General features: G+C 42.8%; 1 protein-coding gene across 1 annotated transcript in view; it reads right to left on the bottom strand.

Annotated features, from left to right (window-relative positions):
* The window catches only part of ankrd6a (ankyrin repeat domain 6a), a 45,819-nt gene that overhangs the window by 15,859 nt on the left and 16,373 nt on the right, over positions 1–13,587 (bottom strand). Inside the window, exons 8-10 of the mRNA XM_057860314.1 lie at positions 12,568–12,675; positions 3,645–3,797; positions 1,738–2,011 (exon numbers count right to left, since the gene is read on the bottom strand). Coding sequence (XP_057716297.1) covers positions 1,738–2,011; positions 3,645–3,797; positions 12,568–12,675 — 535 coding nt within the window. The remainder of the gene's footprint in view (positions 1–1,737; positions 2,012–3,644; positions 3,798–12,567; positions 12,676–13,587) is intronic.

Below are 13,587 nucleotides of genomic sequence, written 5' to 3'. Positions count from 1 at the left end.
AAATTAGGAGATGGAGGTTGGGGTTACTGCTGTTTTTGTTAATTTTTACTTTGCGAATCATTGAAAAAATACAATTTTGAATGAAAATCAGTTTTTGTATGTGCTATTGAAATAACTGTGCCAAAACATTTTTATTTGCATTTCAGTAGTTTTAGGAGGTTTGACCCCCCTCCCCAAAAAAATGAAAATAAAAAAATAAATAACAAAATTTCTGGCTCAGTGGCGACCATCAAGTCGGGGAGTTCCGGCAAGAAATTCTAGCCACTTTCACCCCTGCATACTGGGTGCCCTCTCTTGGCCCGGGGATGGGAGGGAGTTCCTCTGAGCCTGCCTCCTCCTCCTACTTGCACTTTTATGGACTTCGGGCTGTCACCCTGCTCTTCACTTATAAAGTTGCCTGCCCCGCAGCTCCTTTAATGTATCGATTATACTCCACAGGGGAGCTACAATGAGAGGCGAGAAAGCTGATGGTGGACAAGCACTCCCCCGTTGGTCTCATGCTGATCCCTGGCCGGCCTCTCCTATTTTAAAACATACACTGCACTACACCCCCCAAACGATTCCATCACAGTCCTGGGTAAAGGCTTTCAGTTAGGAACCTGGCAGTAGTCCTGTCTATTTCTTGCCCCAATCTTCCTCTTGCCCTCTCTCGGGGTGTGCTTCTTGGGACTCCGCAACGGTCGCCGTGCTGTTAGTGCCATTGGGGAAGCGCTCTCTCCAGTTGTGGGTCCTCCCCTGCCCCGGACCTTTAAGTCCGTGGGGGTTTTGCTGGGGTCCCGGTCGGGTGGAGGGCGCCAACGGTGGCACGCGGTGTGGATCGGAATGTGATGGGGAGGTGGTTGCGCGTCTCTTCATTCTATTGCCAAAGGTTGGTTGGGGGCAAGTTGGATGGGCTGGGGTACCGCTCTGAGTCCTGGGGTGCTGGTGGTGTGGCGCTAGGAGTGCAGGCGGATAGGCGTGTCGTGTCCAATCCCCCCTCGGTTGGCGGGGTCGGTGCCATGCCTACCTAATGGATCCTGCCCAACATTTTCAATTTCTGCCTGTCTAACACACACCACAATGGGTACACACGACTCGCTGCAACCAGTGCAATGTTCAGGTAAATTTGTCGATGCCAGAATTAGAGATCACATACTCTTTTATTATCCCAGGAGATTTGTCTTGATATTGGGTTCACTTATTGCACTTTACTGAAACTGCCCGTGTACTTACCTTGCCCTGTCATCTTTCAATCTGACCTGTCCCCCTTTGTCTTTTCCTCCCGTTGCAGAGTGTCTCCCTCCCCGTATGGTGTCCTCTGACAAGAATAGTCATATTGCGATAGCTACACTACTTACATTAGGTAGCATGTGTGATTAATCATGTTTCATCTTTCTTTCTGTCCAACTGCATTTTTTTTTAAATAAATAAAAAGCCAGGATCATAGTCTTGTTTTAGAATGGTGGAAAATAAACCTAATGGGTTAATTTTCATTCCGTCTAATCAGTAGATAAGTATGTAATCAAGCTCCCCTGTATTTGAACCATTTGTCCTGTGAATAATTATACAGTGATAGTGGTTTTGTATTTGTAATTGCCTTTTCAAAGCACACAGCAATATTCAGCCAGCTGTTAAATGAATGGAAGGCAAAAATAATCCTGCTCTGGCAATGTCCCTATGGGCCTGAGCAACACTACTGAGAAGTTTATCCCATTCACTACATCCCAAAACTTGAACCCCCCCCCCCCCCCCTCTTACCAGGTGACCCATTTTTCTTCATTTCAAAATATTTCTCACTCCGAGTCCACTCCTTTTTGTCTTCTATGAAGATAGATTTGGGTGGAAGAATGTTCACATAAGTAGCCACTGATGTGCTGCTATCTGCAGATACCATAGACAGCAAGGGAGTGGATTCCAGTCCAGGATCTGATGGCTCCGCAGGGGAGGCAGGAAGCAGATTGTAATGCAGGGATTCAACTGCTATTGGAATCTTGGTCGTCCTCCACCTCTTCAGATTATGATTCATTTCTTTCTGTTTGAGAGAAAGAATATGCATTTCACAATATTCAGTCATAAAACTGAATATTAACTGAACACATTCCTTGAGCTGCATTTAAAAACTTGACCTAAAATATTTTGCCTTACTGTAAGGTGTTAACTTCTACGTTAAAGCAAGAGTAACTTTTTCATTGTAATAACAATCAAACGTGTACTTGATAGAGACAATTTAAGAAAATACACAATCTGATTTGCTAATTATACCTGACTTGTATGTGAGCCAGTCTAACAAAATAAGGCTGAGTGATCCATTTGAAAAACTGGTTTTAAATACCGTAAGTCAAAAAGAGAACGATCTCAGCTTGCAATGTAACCAACCATTGCACTACGACATTTTATCTATAAGAAATTGCAATTTAAAGTTGGGTGGTCGGAACATGGTGAATTCCTGAAATTCGGAAAGTCGCAAAATGGCACTCATACTTTTACCTATTAAAACAAAAAAAAACATGTTAATGAAGCGAAAAGAAGCTTCAGTCATGAAATGGTGAATTCAATTTGATTTTTCAATCTTCCAATTAATTTTACAACCGCTAAATTCACCTTTAACTGCAAGAACCCAAGTGTACATACTTCAAGATCGGGAGAATGCAGTATTAAGTACAGGAGTATACTGCGAGTAATCGTTTTAGACCAGGTTTTGGATTGGATTGCCACCATTTTAAATGTTTCATTCAATTTCTTTCAACTGCTAGCCCTCTATGTAATGCTAGTAGAAACTGGTTGGTTTCGTGCAAAGTTGACTTGCACTTGCTATGAGGAAGCATAACAGGCCTACAGGTAGAATAAACTACCCAGAAAATAATAATTTAAAAAATATTTTATGACATAAAAATAGTATGTGATGCAAGGATGTGACAAAATGAGAATGTAGACATTAAAAAAGAAAAAAAGGGGAGCAGTGTGAGAAGAAATGACTTTCATTTTCCAACGGGAAAATCAACAGCAAAAGCCAATTATTTTTAATATATTTGAAATTTGAACAGGAATTCACTTAAATACTAGCTTGATAGCTATATCGGTTCTGGATTTAAAAAAAAAAAAAAAAAAACATCACTTAATTATTGAATTCCGAAGGGTTCGGTGAATGCACATGTGAAAAGTGTGGGGTTCATCTAGCAGGGTTAAGAACCGTTTTTCTATTGCATTTTAATGAACATAATGTGCAATTTTCTTTGGTATGTGTGCTTACAGTTAACCTCAACTGGACTGTAACAAACTATTTGAAAACCATCAACATTGGACTCTGCTTGAGGAATTGATCAAAATCTTATGCTCAATTAAAAATCTAATGGCCTATTACAGAGATAGACCCAGAATTTGTAAAGAACCAATAGGAATTGACCTGAAACTGCCCCAAATTCAACAGAAAGTGATTTGAAATTTTAAGGAAGCGACAGAAAGTAGCCCTAAAACCAATTGTAAGTTACCCAGAATTGCCCGAAAATCAATAGGAAATTACCTAAAATTAATAGGAAGTGAACTGGGAATTGCCCCCACATCAACAGAAAGTCACCCAAAAATCAAAAGTAAGTGACCCATAATAGCTCTTTACCGATATTAATTAAAATATACAGTACAACCCATTTGCATACATTAAAGCAAACCTGGTGTTTGCTCTTGTGGTCCATCTTACACAGCCTGCTGTCAAACTGTTCATGCATGGTCAGCATGTGCAGTCTCAGCTCCTTTTCTATGTCTTTCAGTCGCTCTTCTAGTTTTTTTATCTTGGGCCCACAAGGGCAGCCTTTGGCTGGTTCCTGGAGAACACATTTAAGAGTTAACAAAGCTCCGATCTGTAAATTCATCAGATACAGTATGTTACACATATTACAATAACCTATTTCACAGCTGCGTCATTCAACTGTTTTGTTTTCTTTAAAACCCTTTTGTTTTGAATGGGGGGGGGCACATTGCAACACTGCAGTGGCTCTTCAGGCCTCCATACGACCACTTCAACGTGGGTGCCGACGCACGTATTCCATCACATGACTGACGCAGAGGGTCCCTCTCTGTCGCTTGACATGCATGGCGCAGAACATTGTAAACACGCATGACTGAGAATGATGCAGGTTATTGTATTGTTCCTTACGTGTGTGTACGACACGATTAAGAACCAACAGTCAGGATGATTGTAACTCGTCTTTATATACTATTGCCCCCTGCTTACTTCTGCCATTACCTAATATACAGTGCCTTGCAAAAGTATTCGGCCCCCTTGAATATTGCAACCTTTCGCCACATTTCAGGCTTCAAACATAAAGATATGAAATTTAATTTTTTTGTCAAGAATCAACAACAAGTGGGACACAATCGTGAAGTGGAACAACATTTATTGGATAATTTAAACTTTTTTAACAAATAAAAAACTGAAAAGTGGGGCGTGCAATATTATTTGGCCCCCTTGCGTTAATACTTTGTAGCGCCACCTTTTGCTCCAATTACAGCTGCAAGTCGCTTGGGGTATGTTTCTATCAGTTTTGCACATCGAGAGACTGACATTCTTGCCCATTCTTCCTTGCAAAACAGCTCGAGCTCAGTGAGGTTGGATGGAGAGTGTTTGTGAACAGCAGTCTTCAGCTCTTTCCACAGATTCTCGATTGGATTCAGGTCTGGACTTTGACTTGGCCATTCTAACACCTGGATACGTTTAGTTTTGAACCATTCCATTGTAGATTTGGCTTTATGTTTTGGATCATTGTCCTGTTGGAAGATTAATCTCCGTCCCAGTCTCAGGTCTTGTGCAGATACCAACAGGTTTTCTTCCAGAATGTTCCTGTATTTGGCTGCATCCATCTTCCCGTCAATTTTAACCATCTTCCCTGTCCCTGCTGAAGAAAAGCAGGCCCAAACCATGATGCTGCCACCACCATGTTTGACAGTGGGGATGGTGTGTTCAGGGTGATGAGCTGTGTTGCTTTTACGCCAAACATATCGTTTTGCATTGTGGCCAAAAAGTTCAATTTTGGTTTCATCTGACCAGAGCACCTTCTTCCACATGTTTGGTGTGTCTCCCAGGTGGCTTGTGGCAAACTTTAAACGAGACTTTTTATGGATATCTTTGAGAAATGGCTTTCTTCTTGCCACTCTTCCATAAAGGCCAGATTTGTGCAGTGTACGACTGATTGTTGTCCTATGGACAGACTCTCCCACCTCAGCTGTAGATCTTTGCAGTTCATCCAGAGTGATCATGGGCCTCTTGGCTGCATCTCTGATCAGTTTTTCCTTGTTTGAGAAGAAAGTTTGGAAGGACGGCCGGGTCTTGGTAGATTTGCAGTGGTCTGATGCTCCTTCCATTTCAATATGATGGCTTGCACAGTGCTCCTTGAGATGTTTGAAGCTTGGGAAATCTTTTTGTATCCAAATCCAGCTTTAAACTTCTCCACAACAGTATCTCGGACCTGCCTGGTGTGTTCCTTGGTTTTCATAATGATCTCTGCACTTTAAACAGAACCCTGAGACTATCACAGAGCAGGTGCATTTATACGGAGACTTGATTACACACAGGTGGATTCTATTTATCATCATCGGTCATTTAGGACAACATTGGATCATTCACAGATCCTCACTGAACTTCTGGAGTGAGTTTGCTGCACTGAAAGTAAAGGGGCCGAATAATATTGCACGCCCCACTTTTCAGTTTTTTATTTGTTAAAAAATTTTAAATTATCCAATAAATGTTGTTCCACTTCACGATTGTGTCCCACTTGTTGTTGATTCTTGACAAAAAAATTAAATTTCATATCTTTATGTTTGAAGCATGAAATTTGGCGAAAGGTTGCAAGATTCAAGGGGGCCGAATACTTTTGCAAGGCACTGTACATGACTACACCCTGCCGCTTGCTGGTCATGTCCAAGCATTACAGTTATTATTAACCATTACATCTCCCCCTTTTAGCGGGCCTTTTAACTGTTTTAAGCAAACCGTTAACATAACATTTTCAAGCATTGGGGGTATGTTCTTGTTTTCATTTGCACAGTAACTTAAAATTTCACTGTTATCCTTTCAAATTTCTAAATTGAAACTTAAAGCTCCAGCATTTAAGGATATACCCTAATAAAGGAATAATACTTCACTATAGCCATCTTGTATTTTTGCATTGAACATTGTGCATACTATGAAACGTATCTAAAAATTACCTTTTTAAACATTTTAAACAATACTTAACCATGACATTTTTTTTTCTTCTGTGTCTTTTGTTCAAATGTCCAATCTTAGAGGAGGCCTAGATGGTCTCTCAGACCTAGTTGTTACAGTCTCACCTGGGTCTGGAGGTACTGGTACTTCCCTGAGGTGATAGTGGTTGCGTCGAAGCTGTCTTTCCTCTGCTCTCTCAACTTTGTACGAGCGAGGTGTGTGCTCCGGCCCCACTAGAGTTCTTCTGGTGTTTGTACGTCTGACCCACACCTGCTGCCCTGGTTGAAGGTGGCAGAGTTTGAGTCCGATGTCTCCGGTTGTACGCCTGTTGTTGTTGCAGCTTCATTGCAATGTCCTTCGTCCTAATTGTTTGAAGATCTGGCCACTGTGGTTGTAACTGTGTTGGAGACACTGGAACCAAAGTTCTGATCCTTCTGCCATTAGCAGCTGTGATGGAGAGAACCCATGGGCTAGTGGAGTGGCTCTGTAGGCTAACACAGCCTTGTGAAAGTCTCCCTCTTTCTCCAAGAGAGCCTTGACGGTCCTGACGCCCCGTTCTTCTTCCCCGTTGCTACGAGCGTAACGGGGACTGCAGAACTCCATTAATGAAAACTGGGGACCATTGTCATTGACTAACACTTCAGGGGAGTCGCGCCTTGCGAACACAGCTTTGAATCTGGCTATTGGCTGTTTTGCAGAGGGGCTGCGCAGCGTGCAAACTTCGATATAGCGAGAGAAGTAATCTATGTAGGACTATGTGGGAACTACGCAGTTCCCGTTCTGCCACTGGAAGAGATCTGCTGCGACTCTCTGCCAGGGCCTACCTGGGAGCTCTGTAGTGAGGAGGGGCTCCAGAGGTGCCTGAGCTTCTCGTGCACATGTTTCGCATCTTTCCATCATCTGCTTCACAGCGGACGTGATGCCGGGCCAGCAGCAGTTCATGCACGCCGCGTCGGTGTTAGGCCAGCCGTTTGCAATGTAATGGCTGAGGCGTATGCAGGTGTCATCTGTGTGTTGGGCACTTTTAATCTGGTCCAGCTTTGCAGGTGTAGCTGGCAAGCTTTCCAACATGCTGTCCAAGTAAACTTGACATCCTTTTTCAAGGTCATGCTCCACGTCAGTGCCTGGGGCTGGTAGAGGCGCTTTCGATAACATGTCAGCTGTTATCATGTTTTTGCCTGGGACATGGATAATATTAAAGTTGAATCTGAGCAGCCTAAGCTGAAACCTGATGATCCTTGGCGGCAGGTCATCAAGTGCTTTGGACTTCAGAAGTGTGAGGAGTGGCTTGTGGTCCGTTCTAATGGTAAAATCCCGACCATATAGGTATCCTCGCAGGCACTCGCATGCCCACGTTAACGCCAGTGCCTGTTTTTCAATTTGGGCATATCTTGATTCTGCTTTGGTGAGGCTTTGTGAAATGAAGACAACCGGTCTCCACTCACCGTCTGGCTGTTTTTGTGTCAAGATACCCCCTAGCCCATACGAGGAGGCATCTGTAGACACCATGGTTTCATGGTTTGGCCTGGATTGGGTTAACACAGTCTCAGACCCCAGTTCTCGCTTCATCTCTCTGAACGCTTTCTGCCTGGGTGACCCCCATGTCCAGCTGTTCTCCGTCTTCAGCAGGTCACGGATGGGCTTTGTGAGGTCAGCGGGCGGGGTAAAAATTTGCCAACAAAATTCACCATGCCCATGAAGCGGCGAACATCTGCCACATCTTTTGGTTCAGGCATGTCGAGGATCGACTTGATTTTGTCCGGGTCTGCTCTGATGCCCTGGGCATTGACGACTTGACCTAGGAAACGGATCTCAGTCAACCTCCTCGAAGATGACCTCCTCCTTAATCTTCTTGTCTCCCCTCTCTATGACTGCTGTCATTTGCCCCATGACCTTCAGCGGCTGGTTAGATAGCCTCAGAAGAGGCATGCATGCTGCTGTGTAATTGCCTTGTTTGTGTTCATCGTATTCAATTTCAGGAATGGCTGTCACAGAAGCACCAGTGTCCACTTGAAAACTTACTGACTCACCATTTACAGCATATGTCTCAGTCCATGTAGATGACTGTGGATGGTTCACAGCTCCCAAATGAGCTGCTGAGTCATCCTCCTCTATGGATTCTTATTTTTTTAGCAGATCTGCGTACTGCAGCAAAGTGTACCTTTTTAAAACATTTCCTGCACTCAACGTCTTTTGCTGGGCAGTCTATCCATGAATCTTTTGGGGTTTTTCCACATTTCCCACACTGTTTTGCCTTGGTGGCTATCTGTACGTACTTTTTCTCGCTTGGCTTCCTCCTGCAATGGGAGATTGCATGCACATGCCCCAATGCCTCGGCTGAGTGGAGAACCGCCTGTTGCTTTTTCATCTCTCTGTTCTGCCTCACTTGAGTTATTGCCATCTTTAAATCCAACTTGTCATTTAGCTGCATTTTTCATACAATTTAGCATCTCGTATGCCCACGACAATCCTGTCTCAGATCAATTCCTCGCGCTGGACACAGAAATTGCAGTGTTTGACAAGCTTATGCACTGTTCTCAGCCGATTCGCCGACTTCTTGGCATCTCTTATTAAATTTGGCTCGTTCATAAATTACGTTGTGGACGCCAAAAAAGTGCTCATTCAAAGCCTTTTTTACTTATCATAATTGGCCTTTTCAGGTGCCTCTAATTCAGACATGTCCAAAGTCCGGCCCGGGGGCCAAATGCGGCCCGTTGACAAATTTCATCCGGCCCCCAGCATCTGTCATAAAATCAATAACGTCTGGCCCACACACAGACTTAATAATTTGGTCAGCAGTACTGCTACCAGCGTATGAAGTATCTTACCCACTAAATGCTGCTCCTCATTTACCCACAAAAAGGCAGCATTACTCTAAGCAACATTACCCCGTGTGGCCTTTACTCCCAATTTTCTAAAATGGCGACAATCAACAAAAAAAAAGAGCGTTGACTGCGACGGCCGACGCTTGAAGGATAGGTGGAAATTGGACTGTTTCTTCACTAAAATACGCAACAACTGTCTGCTTCATTTGCAAAAAGACAGTTGCTGCTTTTAAAGAGTTCAATGTGAGACGATTTTACCAAACAAGACACGCTGACATGTACGACAAGATTACAGGGAAGATTGGTAGCGAGAAATTGAAGCAACTTGAAGCTAGTTTAATTTCACAGCAGCAGTATTTCGCACTAGCCCGAGAGTCGAAAGAGAACGCCACAAAGGTTAGTTGCGAGATTGTTGAAATTATTAATTAAAAAAATACTAAAGCAAATGTGACACATAGAATGGATTGCTAAAATTTGCTTAAATATATTGTTCGACATAAAGGACGTCAGCCAAGGTCGGCCCCCCAAATTTTTACCACTCCAAATCTGGCCCCCTTTGCAAAAATTTTGGACACCCCTGCTCTAATTGAAAAGAGTTCAAAATGTCGTCTGCCTTTTCGCCCATCTTGTAAATGAGAGAGTTTACTGTCCTTCTCCTTCAGTCCTGAAGCGAGTCTGAAGAGCTAGAAACGTTTAATCCAGGTGGGCCACGATCTCGGCTCGAAGTCAAAAGCTCCAGGCGATGTGATTGTGAAGAAGTGTTCCATATTGTCGGTGTTGTTAGCCCTTGATATGAGTGGGTGACACCCCACTGACCCATGAGCACTCGGGCAGCGACCCAAGACGGATCCCAAGGAGCCGGGCTGAAAAGAGAGGGGAAGGCGGAAGACAGAGATCGCCGAGAAGCCGACGTGGGGTGGCGCGGGACCGGAGCCCCTCACCCCCGCTTTACCCCTGCAACTGGCAGCCAGGCAAAGAGAACCCACCATAGAGAAAAAGTGTAGGTTCATAAAAATGTATTTCTTGTTGTTGTTTGCTCTTGCGCTCATCTGTCTGCTTCCTTCTTTTGTGTTTCCCCATATGATACATTAAAACTGTTCAGACCATAAGAACACTCAAATTCCTATTCTCTATGCCCAAGCAGCTGAACAGGACGGGATACAAAAAGAAGCAAAAAAAAAAAAAAGTGACCGTTTCATGATACATTGTTTTGATTGCCAAATTTATTTTCTGCATGTAAAATTATAATAGTAATGTCATTTTCATTTTTTAAAATGCTCACTGCCATATCACCTTTAAAGTAGGGTTGTTCCGTTCATGTTTTTTTGCCCCCGATCCGATCCCGATCGTTTTAGTTTGAGTATCTGCCGATCCCGATATTTCCCGATCCGATTGTTTTTTTTTGCTCCCGATTCAATTCCAATCATTCCCGATAATTTTTCCCGATCATATACATTTTGGCAATGCATTAGGAAAAAAATGAATAAAACTGGGATGAATATATACATTCAACATACAGTACGTAAGTACTGCATTTGTTTATTATGACAATAAATCCTCAAGATGGCATTTACATTTTTAACATTCTTTCTGTGAGAGGGATCCACGGACTTTGTGTATTGTGACGAAATATTGCCACCTAGTGTATTTGTTGAGCTTTCAGTAAATGATACTGCAGCATTCCCCAATGCATGATGGGAAGTGAAACCATGATGGGAAGTAAAACCACGACTGTGCGTCATGCTACCAATGGATATATCTTCTCTGCTTTGGGAAATAGGTTAAGGTGTTAAAACAAAGATCTATTGCTACCTTGCTTCCCCACATTGCTTCCTATGATATTTCTAATCATAGGGAGAGGGTTTGCAAGGTTATAACTGTTTAAAGGGAGGCTCCTAAGGCCACCAAATTTCACTCTACTTGTTTAGCGCTGCCTATTATCTCTCTATGTTGGTAAAACGGCGTCATTACAGATTGAGCGCGACAATGAGTGAAAAGGTAGTGCAGCGCATATATTTTGAGCATTACATATATAAACCTGACACATATTTTAATACATTTATTGCCGCCGTTATTGGAATAATTTTGATAACCCTACCTTAAGCCTAAATTAAAGACTCTGGATGAGTGCAACATATTATGTCTGTAACGTTAAATACAATTTGAAAACGATTTATTAAAATATATATATGTTTAAAAAAGGCATGGCCGATATTTTTTTGCCGATTCCGATACTTTGAAAATGACGTGATCGGACCCGATCGATCGTCGACATCTCTACTTTGAAAGGTGGAAAAGCGCTATATAAGTATAACACCATTACCATTAAAGACAGAAAATTGCTGTTTGAATTGACTTTAGTTTTAGATCAGCGGTCGGCAACCTATGACACCCGTGTCAGCACTGGCATGCGTAGGATTAAGCACCTTTTTACCTGAAATTAAGACATTTTCAGTTGCGCGCCCTGTTATTTAGGGGATTTACGGGAGCGCCCCTCCCACCCCCTCTGCCTATGGCATTATATGCGAGACAAAAAAAGATTTTGAGCACACCTCCAGTTCTTCCTCAATTTCTCGACTCCTGCGCTCGTCATTTAGTTTCTCTGCGCGCCCAATTCAGCACAGGCTACTAACGTGTCACGAACCCAACCAATCAGAGAAATGGCGGAAGTGCACTGTGTTACCAATCTGCACTTTTGGTAATAGCGGTGCTCTCATCTCCGCACTGTAGTGGACCGGCGATTAATGTGGCTCGTTTTCGGTGATTCGTCTGGTGCTTACTTCGGAGAGGTGGCGATGTGTATAAAAACACAGTGACACGTCGGATGGCTTTGTGCTGGAGACTTTTATAAACAAAACAAAAACCAGCGGGGGAGACAGTCACTTTTCACGGAGCTCTCCACGCAACTCTCTCAACACCTTGCTTCGCTTTCTCTTTTCCTCGCCCAGACGCTCGTTTCTTCTTCTACACTTAACTAGTAATCCGGTCATATTGTAGGAGACAGCGGCCCCCTATGTCCATGTTTTGTTTGGAGTAAAATTACAGCTCCGGATATAAAAATTCGGATGTGCGTCATTAATCTTGGTGTGGCACACTGACTGACAAGAAAATTTGAAAGTGGCACTCCACACCAAAAAAGTTGCTGACCCCTGTTTTAGATCACGTGTTTTAGATCACAATGATCTTTCTGAAAATTCAAACAACTGAGTGAAGATCCTCTGAAACGGAATTCCACAACTTTTTCCAGAGGGTGGTAGCAAATGCAACCAGAATGCACATGAACTCCTGACGTGAGATTTCAAAGGTAGCAGATTTGTCAGAGTGCCAACGAAGGTGGAAACTCATAAATCACAACTACGTTGCCATTAAAAGGAGGGATGAGCGGTGTGTCTTCAGTGGAGTCTATACACTCAAGGCAAACTGCATGCATGATCGCCACAGTGACATTACGGCGGCAATGACACATTGACGTAGTAGTATGAAGAGGCCTATACTCTACCTGCATGAATGGAAATATCTAATTATCTAACTCCTTGTAAAAAAAAAAAGGCAAAAAACATCACTAACCTGTCGAATGTTTCCATCTGCGTCACGATACAAAGAGTAAAGCTGAAAAGTATTTCTATAATGTGTCCATGAATTGTCCCTAACGATTGGATCCTTTAGGCGGGATTGCTGCAAAAACAGATATAAAACATCATATCCAGGCTTGACTTCGGTATTTCTCTTGAATTTTGAGTTGAAAAAAAAATGTAACTGCATACCATTCAGTGTCTATTGTGTATAATGGGTTGAAGGCAGTTCCCTAAGTATGTAATTGCATTTAAAACACTTTATGTAATTGCATTTAAAACACTTTTTATAAGCATTACCGGAGGGACACAGGCATGAGGAGAACACGCAAACTTCACAAAGGAAGGCTGGGGTTGAATCCTAGGACTCAGAACTGTAAGGCACATGTGTTAACCAAGACAGAAAGTTGCCATTTAGTTTAGGATCATGTCACTGATGTTTTTTTTCCTCTACAGCAGACTGCATCCAAAGTGCGGCCCGGGGGCCAAATGCGGCCCCTGGTCAAATATCATCCGGCCCCCAGCCTCTGTCATAAGATCAATAACGTCTGGCCCGCACACAGACTTGATAAACTGGTCAGCAGTACTGCTACCAGCATATGAAGTAGCTTACTGCTCCTCATTTACCCACTAAAAGGAAGCAGCTGTTTAAGCAACACTACCCAGTGTGACCCTTGACTTCCAATTTTCTAAAATGGCAGCAATCAACATCAACAACAACAACAAAGTTCAATGTGAGGCGATATTACCAAACAAGACACAATGACATGTACGACAAGATTACAGGGAAGATACGCAGCAAGAAATTGAAGCAACTTGAAGTTAGTTTAATTTCACAGCAGCAGTATTTCGCCAAGATCCCGAGAGTCTAAAGAGAACGCCACAAAGGCTAGTTGCAAGATTGTTGAAATTATTCATTAAAAATAATAATAAAGCAAATGTGACACACAGAATTGCTTGCTAAAATTTGCTCAAATATATTGTTAAATATATTGTTCTACGTAAAGGACATCAG

Source organism: Corythoichthys intestinalis, chromosome 15 (assembly GCF_030265065.1).
Source record: "Corythoichthys intestinalis isolate RoL2023-P3 chromosome 15, ASM3026506v1, whole genome shotgun sequence".
In the NCBI taxonomy this organism is placed as follows: domain Eukaryota; kingdom Metazoa; phylum Chordata; class Actinopteri; order Syngnathiformes; family Syngnathidae; genus Corythoichthys; species Corythoichthys intestinalis.
Note: the sequence above shows the minus strand (reverse complement) of the source record. Positions and strands in the feature narration are given on the sequence as shown.